Source organism: Mobula hypostoma, chromosome 20, assembly GCF_963921235.1.
Source record: "Mobula hypostoma chromosome 20, sMobHyp1.1, whole genome shotgun sequence".
In the NCBI taxonomy this organism is placed as follows: domain Eukaryota; kingdom Metazoa; phylum Chordata; class Chondrichthyes; order Myliobatiformes; family Myliobatidae; genus Mobula; species Mobula hypostoma.
Window position 1 is genome coordinate 2,353,059 of NC_086116.1, and position 13,659 is coordinate 2,366,717.

The window sequence follows — 13,659 nt, forward strand, 5'->3', positions numbered from 1 at the left end:
TTTTTTGTAATATTGTTTCACTGTACACATTAAATAATTCAGGGGAGAAAACACACCCTTGTCTAATGCCTCTCTTGATTTCCGTAAACTGACTCACTTCTCTATCTATTCTTACAGCAGCAGTTTGTTCCCAGTACAGATTTCTGATTAGGCGGAGGTCTTTCGAATCTAGATCTAGCATTTTCTGTAATATTTCAAATAACTTATTGTTATATTGAAGTCCCCCATTACAATTGTGTCATTACCCATATTACATGCCATTTCCAACTCTCTTTGAAATCTCAACTCCATATCTTGGCTACGATTTGGAGGCCTATATATGATTCCCATAATGTTTTTTTTACTCTTACTGTTTCTTAACTCCACTCACAAAGATACAACATTCTCTGACCCTGTGAATGACTAAGGGGTAACTCCACTTTCTCCAAAGCTCTGAAAGTCCCCAGTCAGAGCCTCATCACCGGTTGCAGTTTAGAATCATACCCAGGACAAGCAATACTGATACATGTGACTTATGCTCCTCCCTCTTGAATTGCAGTCTGAATTCAATCATAATATGACCACAACCTGTTCAGGGTTCCTTTACATTAAGCTCCCTGATAAGATTTGGGTTTTTACACAACACCCAGTCTAAGATAGCCTTTCCCTGAGTAGGCTCAAGCACAAGCTGCTCTAAGAAGCCACCCTGCAGGTATTCAACAAATTCACTCTCACGCGATTTGACACCAACCTGATTTTCCCAATCCCCTGGTGTATTGAAGTCCCCCATTACAATTGTGTCATTACCCATATTACATGCCTTTTCCAGCTCCCTTTGCAATCTCAACCCCACATCTTGGCTACCATTTGGAGGCCTATATATGATTCCCATAATGGTTTTTTTTTACCTTTGCAGTTTCTTAACTCCGCTCACAAAGATACAACATTCTCTGACCCCATATTATCTCTTTTGAAAGATGTAATTCCATCTCTGACCAACAGAGCCACACCACACCACCACCTATGCTTTCCTGCCTGTCCTTTCAATAATCCTTTGATATTAAACTCCCAAGTGTGACCTTCCTTCAGTCATGACTCAGTGATGCTCGCAACGTCATACCGACCAATCTCTAATCGTACCACGAGTTCGTCCACCTTATTCTGAATGCTACACACATGTAAGTACAGCACTTACAGTCCTACATTCTTCGCTCTTTTGAATTTTGCCTCTGTGGTACAATTTCACTCTTTGCTCTGTCTGCATTTGTACCCAGTCATTGGCTTGTCCTTCCTTACGTTCATGCTACATCTATCATCTACTTGTGAACCTGCTGGGTTATCCTCAACTCTATTATACTGGTTTCCATCCCCCTGCCATATTAGTTTAAACCACTCCCAACAGCTCTAGTAAACCTGAGATAGATGAAATGAGAAATCAAGAACTAAATAGTCCTGATAAAGTGTCTCGGCCTGAAATGTTGACTGTTTATTCATTTCCATAGATGCTGCCTGATCTGCTGAGTTCCTCCAGCAATTTTATATGTGTTGCTCTGAAAAGCAATAAACTACAGATGGAAAAGAACAAATAAAGCGAGAAAAAGCAGGTCAACATTTCAAGTTCAGGATATTTCATGTTGTAATCTCCCCACCGAAGTGACATGACCTGCTGTACCTTCCTATCATTTTCTGTTTTTTAACCTGATATTCCTCTTCACACACAATGCCAAGTCAGATTTTTTGTTGGAACAGTTTTAAATCTATAGTTAATTCTCTGCTGCTGTTTTCCGGAGTAGCATTAAATACCGTATAATTGGTCTCAGTTCTCTTGGATTAGGAAAAGAGAATTCTCACTTAAGTTTGAGGAAATAAAGCTTAGACATTTCAGTCCATTTTTGTGGGGCTTACAATGGCAACCCTCCTGGAATGTGTAGGATTTTGTGGGTGGCCCAGTGGTTCAACAAGTTGCACTACTGACTTTCAGCTCCTGCACTACCCGTTCAGTGCTTACATTGTGTCGAGTTTGCATGTTTCCCCAGGTGCTCTGGTTCCTCCCATATCCCAAAGACATGCAGTTTGTCAAATTGGTTGTGCATTGCAAACTGCCCCTAGTGCAGGTAAATGGTAGGAGAATCAGTGTGAAATTAATGGACAAGTAAAAGAAAATAAATTGCGGGGAAATAAGTGGAGGAAGGGGATTGATGCAATTGCACTGTCTACCTGCACGCACTTGATGGGCCAAATGCCTTTTTATGTCATAAAAAATTAAGAGTACAATTTGAAGATTAACCTCAAAAATTCTGGTAGATGAAAGGCAAAAGTGGCATTTGTAACATTAAACCTCTACATTAAATTCATATTGAGAACTTCTTGCTTCTGAATTTTTTTTGTATTTGGAAATGATTTTTTTTTGTTGTCACTGGGAGAACAAATTTTCTCTGTTCATCAAATGGTATATTAAGACATTCTTATCCTCATGAAACAAAGTTAGACAAACAATGGGGTTTGAGAGAAGGCACCTGGAAATGCTGGAAACACCAAACCAGATAAGTAGCATCAGTGGAGGACAGCTGGCATTTCTTGCCAGTCACCTGGATCCACAGCAGTTCAAGAGAATATAGAGTTCAAATGTCCAAAAGTTGGAAAATTACCTCTTCCCAGCTTTACAGAAATGAAGGTTTCCTTGTTCATGAAGGGCCTGTGCACACAAACTGTTCTGGCCATTTGCTCGAAGCAACTCTAATTGATAAAAGAAATAACTTTAAATATAGAGTGACAGCTGACTGTTTAACATTCAAAGGTAAAGTTTATTCAGATTGGATGTAATTATTATTTACTTTTCGTTGCCATAATCTAATTGATTTTTTTTTATTCTGTATTTTTTTTCATGGAGAAGGTACATTGAAAATAAGGGATTTTCTATCACCAGGAGAACTTGAACTCAAGTTTTACTCCCCTCCATTAAGATTCCATTGATGCTATCAATGCTCTTCACACCTTAACCACTCGGCTGCAACAAACATCTGTGGAGGGAAAATGGTCGGTCAATGTTTGAGGATGAGATCCTCTATTTCCCTCTACTGATGTTGCCAGACCCATTGAGTTCCTTCAGCATCTAGTTCGTTGCTCCAGATTCCAGCATCTGTAGTCTCTTGTGTCTCCTTGTTTCAGGCTAATTGACTGTAAAGGCATCAGCAATTGATTAAGTTATAAACATTAAAACTGAGGGCATCCAAACATCTAATCAGATGACTATACTAATCACCTATACTAATCCAATCATATTAAGTACTTATATTGTCTTATTTCTCTAAACAAGCTTGAATGAATGTCCATAATAGGCAGAATCACAGCATAAAAACATCTAAGATCTAGAAGGAACAATGCACATCTTACCAATGGTGTTGTCATATGATAAAATCACAAGTGACACCTGTGACCACGGCAGTGGCTTACTCAGAACATTAACAAACAAACGAAAATCTTCATTGGTCAGATCAGTAGGCATGGAATGTTCAATGTGAGTTGGTGTTGAACTGAAGTCAACTTTTCCTGATCTTTGTCTCAGAATGTCTCTCCGCCCTAAAATATAACCAGTAGTTGATTATAGTCTTTAGTCACAATTTACCTTGCAGAAATTTACCACACAAAAAATAAAGTTAATGTAAAATACAGCCTTTCTTTCTGTTCATGATTTTTCTCATGACTTACAAAGTAATCTCAGCACTGCTTAATGCTTAATTGCACTGTGATATACAATTATTCTACGTCCTGTTAATGGACTATGTTGTGCTTCATTCAACACGTTGCCCAAACTTGACCCCCACTCATCCTGGGCTCTTGATCTTCAAGCTGGGGGGAGAGAAGAACTGATGCCTTTAATGTTGGGTCTCTAATCCAGGTTTGTTGCCACTTTGGTACAACTAAATGAATGGCCTGCTGGATCATTTCTGCTGCTCTGAGTCCTGAGACATATATGGCCCAGCCACAGCCAGGACATGAACCAGATGTGTTATTTCAGGGCTACTGATATCAGCACATTTTTATTACAGATTGACTTAATTAGCTGATATTAATTGTCCAACTGCTATGATAAGATTCAAATCCAATCTTCAGGATTGCTAATCCAGGTCTTGGTGATATAACAAAACTAATGTAACCATTCTGCTCCTCTCCGTCAAATATATTTTGGATCTAAGGTCATGGGTTGCAAAGCTCCACTATTCGCTGGGGATATTTTTCTTTTGCTCAATTCCCTCTTTAACCAATTAAATCCATGTCTTTTCAGTTTGTGGAAATAGCTTCTTGTTCTCAACTATCCTTCCTACATACATCCTATCCTTTCTTCTACCTTTAGGGATCAATGAATGTATACTTCAAAATCTCTTTGTTCCTTTATACATTTTAGTACCTAGCACATATTACACATTCCCCTGCCTTGTTCAAAGTTCAAAGTAACATTATCAAACTACATATATGTCACCATATACTACCCTGAGATTCATTTTCTTGAGGATATTCACAGTAAATAGAAAATTAAATGTTCAGTAATGAATTAAATGAAACAGTGCATGTGCAAAAGACCATAAGCTGTGCAATTACAAAAAGATGACAAGAATAAAAATTATATATATTGAGAACACAAGTTGTAGAATCCATAAAAGTGAATCCATGGGTTTTGAAATCGGTTCTGGTTGGGGTATTGAAGTCCCCCGATTCAAAAGCCTGATCATGGATTGTACTAACTGTTGGTGTGGGACTTGACGCTCCTGTACCTTCTTCCTGATGACAGCATTAAGCAGCGTGGCCCGGATGCTGGGGGTCCTTGATGCTGCTTTCCTGCAACACCATTCCTTCTAAATGTGCTCAATGCTGGAAAGGGCTTTACTGGGCTGTATCCACTATTTTTCATAGTTTTGTTTCCCATTCAAGAGCATTTATACTTTCATACCAAGCCATGGTGAAACCAGTCTGTATACTCTCCATGCATCTATAGAATTTTGTCAAAGTTTTATATGAAATGCTGAATATGTGCAAACTTCTAAGAAAGCAGAGGTGCTGCCTTATCTTCTTTGTAATGGTAATTATATGCTGACAAATCCTCTGAAATGATAATGCCCAGGATTTAGAGCTGCTGACTCTCTCCACCTCTGATCCCTGATGAGGCCTGGCTCATGAGCCTCCAGTTTCCTCCACCTGTAGCCAATAATCAGCTTATTGATTTTGCTGACAATGAGTGAGAAATTGTTCTTGTGGCACCACTGAACCAGATTTTCAATCTCCCTCTTGTATGTAGATTCTCACCACCTCTGATTCAGCCCACAACAGTGGCGGTGTCAGCAAACTTAAAAATGCCTTTGGAGTGGTATTTAGCCTCATTTTGTCACATACCCGTGACGGGAATAAAGAACCAGTAGAGATGGAAAACACTTTGGAGTCCAGTATTGCTATTAACTAATAATATTTATTAGTAACTACGCTATACAGTAATATAAATGTAGATAAATCAAACAGGTTAGCAATGATTATATATATATAAGTAAGTAAATCAGTAAGTGTGGAAATATATATGAAAACCAAGCTTCTTCAAGTCTAGGGGTAAAAAGCCTTACGATGATGAGTAAAGTTCAGTTCAGTTCATGGTATTGAGTTGAGTAGTGATGGACAGAGAAAGAGGGAGAGATTTGAGTCTTCAGGTGAGCTGACCCCGTCGATCTTCTCGTTGTCCTCCGAAATCCTTTAAAAGTCACCGACTGTGACTTCAACAAAGGGGACTGGTTTTCTGTGGTGGAGCTATCAACACAGGCAAGGGTGGACACATGGACAACTCCTCACCAGTCATTCCTTTTTCTCACTGCAAGAGCCACTGATCGATCCTCCAAAAACCTACTTTTTCTGTGGGCACAACAAAGCTCATTCAGTGTCCAAAACATGTGCCTAAGGCCTATATCATCTAACCTCCTATTTATCTCACCGTACTGAGTACCAATTGTCATGCAAATAACTCCTTCTCTGTGTAAGAAATGTACAAGCAGGCAAATGTCCTTGAGAAGTATAAACACGCTGCCGAAAAATCGTAACATCAATTGTCCATCAAATAACGCTGCCTTCGGTCACCATAGCAACCTACGAGCTGTTCGGTGCTATCTCTCTCCAACTCAGCAGAAATCCAAAAGTTACTCCCAGTGCCTTAAAGTGACAGTCCAACAGTTCGTCTTCGTCTCTCTCTCTCTTTTTTCCTCTCTCTCTTTTAAAACAACATGTCGGTGTTAAATAACTCTCTCTCTCTCTCTCTCTCTCTCTTTTCAAAAGCACAGTTCATAGGGGTAATTCAGGACCCCGTCACAATAGTCATAAGTATAAAGCAAGTAATGCAGGGGGCTAAGCACACACCTTGTAGTACACTTGTACTGATAGACATTATAAAGGAGATATTGTTGTCATGAAAATATGGCCCTTGTGGCTAAAGGGATCAGGGGGTATGGAGGGAAGGCTGGTACAGGGTTTTGAGTTGGATGATCAGCCATGATCATACTGAATGGCGGTGCAGGCTCGAATCGCTAAATGGCCGACTCCTGCACCTATTTTCTAAGCTTCTATGTTTCAATCCAAACTGACTGGGGTCTACAAGTGAGGAAGTCAGGGATCCAGCTGCACAAGGAGGTATTGGGGTTTAGATCTTGGAGTTTATTGATTAGTTTTGAGAGGATGATAGCATTGAATGCAGAGCTGTAGTCAATGAAGACCATCCTGATATATGCATCTTCACTGTCCAGATGTTCCAGAGCTGAGTGGAAAGCTAATAAATGGCATCTGCTGTTGACCTGTTGTGATGGTGGGCAAACTTTAGTGGATCCAAGTCACTCCTCAGGCAAGATGTTAATATACTTCATCACAGTGGATGTAAGTGCTACAGGCTGATAGTCTTTTAAGCAGGTTACCACATTCTTCTTGGGCACCAGTATAATTGAAATCTGCTTGAAGCAGATGGGTACCTCAAACTACCGAAGCACGAGTTAGGTGTTTGTCCTTCCTAAATAGGACACATTCAATTCCAGGTTCAATTCCACTTGCTACTTTTGATCCCGCCCAGCTTGTCCATCAATGTTTTCCTGCAGCCAATAGTTTGCCTCCTCAGTACTAATGGTCGGTGTGGATGGTGGGCCAAAAGGCATGTTTCTGTGTTGTATCTCCATGATCCTTTGGTTACTTAAATGAGCACAAAATGGTAAATGGAATTCAATCAACTGCACTACATTTCTCCACTCATTTCTCCATTGAATTCCATTACCACTTTTTTGCTCATTTAAGTAACCACAGGGATCATGGAGATCCTGAACAGAAACAGGCCTTTCAGCCCATTGTCCATGCCAACCATCAACTACCTGTTTACATTAACTCTACATTGGTCCCATACCACAGAAAAAAGAATGCTAGAAATCATTCCTGTGAATTTGTTGTACCCTCTGCAAAGCTTGACATCCTTACTGAAATGTATTGCTCAGTATTGGATACAATACTGAGGCTGAAGAAAACTCTTACCCATAATGGCATGGTTTTTTTGCAGTCTGGACTTATGATAAATTACTGCAATGCAATAATAATCACTTAGTGTGTTGATTGAACTATATATGAGTAATGTGATAAGATTTTCACTTACTTTGCTGTGTGTAAGCCAGGAGTAATGCATGGAGCTTTCTGCTGTGCCTGAGTGCAGAACTGACATAACTTGCATTGAAAAAAGTTTCCCTAAAGCACCGGAGTGTATCCATCACATCGACTGGTACTGATATCAACGCATTTGCTCTTTTCCCTCCTAAATTAATGGCTCCATGTTTAAGATAACAAAATTAGAATATTTTAAATGCACATTCAAACTAAAGAATCAACAAGAAGAAAGATTAATTTATTCCACAGGCATATATCAGTAAACAGACACGCTTTTGGCATACTTATATAAAGGTAGCAATACATCAAGAAAGTTTAATTTCCTGATACATTCCAATCAGAAACCTGTGGTTTAAAATCACAACACTAACTGGCATTGTTGCTTCATTATCGTTCTTTGACAGTAAGGTCTCATAAATAAAATACCAACTGCTCCATTACCAGCTGACTATATTTAACAATATAGCATATATTATATTAACAATATACCTAGATGTTAGCAAGATGCAAAGAGTGGGAATAAAGGGATCCTTTCCAGATTGGCTGCCGGTGACTAGTTCCATAGAGATCTGTACTGGATTCGCTTCTTTTTCCATTGTATGTCAATGATTTGGATGATGAAGTGGCTCTGTGGCCAAGTTTGTTCATGACAAGAAGACAGGTGGAGGGGCAGGTAGTGTTGAGGAAGCAGATAGGTTGCAGAAGGTTTTAGATCAGGAGAATTGGCAAAGAGGTGGCAGATGGAATACAGTGTTGGGAAGTGTATGGTCAGGCACTTTGGTAGAAGAAATAAAAGCATAGACTATTTTCTAAACAGAGAAAAAAATGAAAAACCAGATGGTCAAATGGATTTGGGAGTCCTCATGCAGGATTCTCTAAAGATTAATTTGCAGGTTGAACCAGTGGTGAGGAAGGTGAGTGCAATGCTCACATTAGTTTCAAGAGGACTAGAATATAGAAACAAATTTGTAATGTTTTGGCTGTACAAGGCACTGGTAAGGCTTCACTTGGAGTACTATGAGCAGTTTTGGGCCCCTTATTTAAAAAAGGATGTGCTGACATTGGAGAGGGTTCACAGGAGGTTTACGAGAATGATTCTGGGAATGAAAGGGTTATCATAAGAGCGGCAATTGAAGGCTCTGGTCCAGTACATAGGAATTAAAAAGAATAAGGGAGGATATCATTGAAACCTATCAAATGTGAACGAGTGGATGTGAAGAGGATGTTTCCTTTGGTGGGAGAGTATAGGACCAGAAGGCACAGCCTCGCAATAGAGGGACATCCATTTAGAAAAGAGAGGAGGAGGAATATCTTTAGCCAGAGGGTGATGAGTCTGTGGAAATTTTTTTTGCCACAGGCAGCTGTGGAGGCCAGATCACTGGGAGCATTTAAGGTGAAGGTTGATAGATTCTTGATTAATCAGGGAGTGAAAAGTTATGGGAAAAGAATGAGTTTGAGAGGGAAATGGATCAGCCATGATGAAATGGTGGAGCCGACTCGTTGGGCCAAATGGCTTAATTCTGCTCCTATGTCCTATGGTCTTAAAAAATAACTGGAATTACTCTGAGACTAAATTCGTTGTAACAGTTTGTTTCTCTTGACATATTACAATTCTGCCTGCACTCTATCCACAAGCTGGTATTCTTAACTATTCACCAAGTCTACATGTGCCCATTTAATGATGTATTAGATTTACTTATTGAACAGTATTCCAAATGCAGGAGGAGGATGAATAAAAAATGAAATTTAGTAGCTGAAAACAGACTCAGATATTCAAATACAGGTATTTACAAAGGTCAAATCTTCCCCCGTGTATGGATGTTTCAGCAAGTATGGAAGGAATGGTAATTATTGCAGTTTCTTGAAAAACTGGGCACTGCACTCACTGAGAACAAGGATGAACATTTTGAAATCAAGATGTTGCTGAGGGAAGGATCGTTTCAGTTCAGTGAGCACTGAATCGTGGAGTAGTGAAGGGGATTAGGGCAAATTAGAAGAAAGCTGGCAGAATTTTGGATGAGCTTAAAATAAAAGAGATTGCAAAACAGGGACAGACAAGAAAAGCAAAGATAGCTCGAGTTTATAGTGTGCCAATACAGCATTTACCATAGCTTGCCATTAGATGGTAAACAAGCAGAGAACTTTAGTTTTTCCAATATTTACTGAAAGAAAGCTTACTTATTCTTTACTTGATGTCAAACAAGCATTGGTAATAAAGTGCTTGAGTGGAGTGCTCCTGATGTAACATGAGGTTCAACCTGATTTATTTTCACATCCTGTCACAAGTGGCATCATGCATAAGAGAGGAAGCAGGGTGGTTCGGCAAAAGGTGTGGAAAGAATAGTCAGAACAGGAGATTCTCTTGTTCTGATTGGATAGATAGATTGGCTGTCCCTTGCAACTGGATAATGGAAGACAGGCATTAATTCATTCCATTGGAAGCTATTTCCCTAACCAGGTGAAATATCACCCAAAAACTGACTCAGTGACAAGGAAAATTGTAATGAATTCAGCTAGATTTTTTCATATTATGTATGTCTTCAAATATGCTGAAGGAAATGCTCCATGTGTTTAATTGGTGAAGGTCCTCACCTGAGCCAGCATCCTTCAGATCAGGGTCACCCATGCCTTCTGGTTGTACAGAAGTTGCAACTGTCAACTGGTGTTCTATAAAATTCCTGCAATTTATCTAGAAAAATAAGGATTCTAATATGAAATAAAAACACAAAATGCTAGGAGCTCAGTATGAGCAGCTGGATCTACAGTGAAATAAAGATAGAAGAAATATGAACATTTCAAGTAAATGGTCTCATATAAAAACACGGAAAAACTAGATAAATATGTTCTAAGTTGTAGAGAAACAAGGTAGTGGGCCACAGGTAAAAAGAATAAAGGGAACATCCGATATTGGATAGAGGCCAGAAGAGATGGAAGGCACAAATAGTGTTAGTGGTGGCTTGTTAGTGGCAAAGACTTGTTAATAACAGTTTACCTGATAGAAAGAAATGTAAATTGGAGATTGATAAGAACAGGAATAAGGAGAAAGGGAGTTTGGAACTATGAGATACAGAACACAGCAGTTGCTACCAATAAAAGGTAATGGTGAAATTACCCATTTGGACAAGCAATATCTGTGGAGAGAGACAATCCAAAAAAACAAACAACAATGGCAAGCTATCTGGTATTACCAAATCCATTGACTTCTGAGGCTTAAATGGTATTCCCTAAGCTTGCATTGTGTGTGTTTATTGATTGCACTTTCTGGTGGGTAAGAAGACAACATTTACATAAAATAAAGCTCATTAATTTATTTTTACACGTGGCCAGGTATGTGTATGTGACTTGAAAGTTATGACTTGTCTTATTGCAACCTAATAGTCTGAAATAAAATTTTAAAATAAAGTCATGCTTACTGTTCCATTATCTACAAGTTCATTGATAATAAATCTGAACTCATATATTTTTCCTTTAGGTTCAATCTTAAACATTTAATAAAAATCAGTGCTATTTGAATGCTTACTGTTTTCAAAAGTTAGAACTTTCCCCTCCACAGATTCCCTCTTTACTTCCTGCAGTCTCAGTCAGCAACATAAACAAAGATCTGTTTTACCCTGGTCATTCTCTCTCCTCTGCTCTCCGCTCCTATCGAGGGAGAAGATACAAGAGCCTGAGAACATGTACTACCAGGCTCAAGGACAGCTCCCACCCAATGTTATCAGACTCTTGAATGAACCCCTTATACACTAAAGGATGAATTGCTGATCTCTCTGTACACCTGATTATGGCCCTTGCACCTTATTTTGTACCTGTATGCACTTTCTCTGTACCTGTAACATGACATTGTTACAGAAATAGAGCCATGATAACATAGCAGTTAGCATGACGCTATTACAACTTGGGGTGTTGGAATTCAAAGTTCAATTCTGGTGTCAGCTGTAAGGAGTCTCTATACATCCTCCCCCTGGAAAGCTTGGGTTTCCTCCGGAAGCCCCGACTTCCTCCCATAAAACACGTACCCAGTTTGTTCATTGATCATTGTTAATTGTCCCATGATTAGGTGAGGGTTAAATCAGAGATATTGGGGGTTACTAGCGCAGTGTGGTTTGAAGGGCTGGAAGGGCTAAATAAATAAATAAATATTCCGCATTCTGTTTTCCTTTTTACAACCTCAATATACTGTATTATATAAGGTATAATCCATCTGGGGATAAGCAAACAAAAGCTTTTCACCTTATCTTGGTACATGTGACAATAAACCAATTCAAATTATTCAAAAGGAAACAATTGAAAAGTGAATGTGTTTAAAATTGTATTTTCAAAAGAATATCCAAATCCTCAAGTAATTTGGTCAGAGAGTGGAGCATCTGTGGAATTCTTTGCCACAGGCAGCTGTGGAGGCCAAGCTTTTGTGTATATTTAAGGCAGATGTTGATAGATTCTTGATTGGTCAGGGCATGAAGGGATATGGGGTAAAGGCAGGAGACTGGGGCTGAGAGGAACATTGGATCAGTCATGATGAAATGGAGCAGACTCAGTGGGGCAAATGACCTAATTCTGCTCCTATATCTTATGATCCATGATCTCATAATTGGTCTGCCTTAGGGTGGACACACTGTTCATCATGATCTCTATGTGTCTGTTCTCTATTTGAAATTCTTTCTGTCAGTGGTTTATTTAGCATGGTATTTCTAGTGCTATGCAAAAATTAACATTGATAAATGGCACCTCAGGAAGCTGAAACCAACCAAATCTATTTCTGTATTTAAATCACATGTTAGGCTGCTTGCTCAAAAAACCTTGGAAGAGGTGGATTGCTTATCATTACCAGAAGAGGCAGCATGTTTTGTACTGCACAGGAAGTGACAATGAGTGACTACACAGTGTTTTGTGTCTAGTGATAATAATTGACTTCACTGCCAATTTTGTCATCCCTATATCACACCTTCTGTATCCTCTTCCTCACTTCTTCCTGGATAAGCGTGGTCCAAATGCCAGGAAACAGGATTAGGATAGATGGTTTTCATCAACAATATAGGACTAAAGGATCCATTTCGATTCATTTCTATACTGTGTAACTTACAACTCTATACGTTAGAGATTAATGTCCTTTCAAAGCTCATCATCACCCACACTAACTTCCCTGCACTCTGGCCCGTAATGCTGCCATATTTTGTAAGGATTTTATTCCATTCTCCCAAATTCTCCATCTCTGTCACATTTATTCTGACAATGCCATTCTCTGCACCATTGTCTTAGTATTTCTTCAACAATTGAACATTGTGTTCAGTTTTGATTCCTTGCTATACAAAAGATGCCAGTAAGCATGAAGGAGTGCAGAGGAGATTTATGAAGATGTTGCTGGGACTCAAAGGACTGAGATATGGAGGTAGGTTGAACAGGTTAGGATCTCTTTCATTGGAGTGTAGGTGAATGAGGGTGATCTTATAGAGGTGTATAAAATAATAAGGAGCATAGATAGAGTCAATGTCCATGGTCTTTTTCTAGGTTAGGAAATCAAGAACTAAAAGAGAGGGAAGATGTTTAATAGGAACCTGAAGGGCAAGTTTTTCCATGTCGAGCTTGGTCAATATATGCAATAAGCTGCTAGAGGAAGTAGTCGAGGTGGGTACATTAACAACATTCAAAGGGCACTTGGACAAGTACATGGAAAGAAAGCTACAGAGGGATATGGGAAAATGTGGGCAAATGAGACTAGATTAGATGGGAATCTTGATTATATGAAGTGAAGTGGCAGTGCTTTGAGTACTTCGAGACCCGTTTCCATGCTGTACGGGGTCTATGCTTCTAATAGGGTTCTCTCCACACAACAGAAGAAATAGATACTTACATTATTTCCTGAGTCAAGTGCAGCCTTAACAAAATGAGGCTGAGGAGGAGAAGGACCATTGTTCTCTCTGATCCTTGTCTGAAGCTGGCCTTGGGCGTAAACCAGGAGGGGAGTGACTTTCTGAGTGTACCTTTCACTAGTAAGTAAACAAGAAAACAATAATTATA

The 13,659-nt window shown here is 39.3% G+C and overlaps 1 protein-coding gene across 1 annotated transcript in view; it reads right to left on the reverse strand.

Moving 5' to 3' along the window:
* The window catches only part of LOC134359153 (cilia- and flagella-associated protein 54-like), a 510,505-nt gene that overhangs the window by 230,517 nt on the left and 266,329 nt on the right, over nt 1–13,659 (reverse strand). Inside the window, exons 39-43 of the mRNA XM_063072102.1 lie at nt 13,493–13,628; nt 10,237–10,333; nt 7,637–7,804; nt 3,373–3,558; nt 2,628–2,715 (exon numbers count right to left, since the gene is read on the reverse strand). Coding sequence (XP_062928172.1) covers nt 2,628–2,715; nt 3,373–3,558; nt 7,637–7,804; nt 10,237–10,333; nt 13,493–13,628 — 675 coding nt within the window. The remainder of the gene's footprint in view (nt 1–2,627; nt 2,716–3,372; nt 3,559–7,636; nt 7,805–10,236; nt 10,334–13,492; nt 13,629–13,659) is intronic.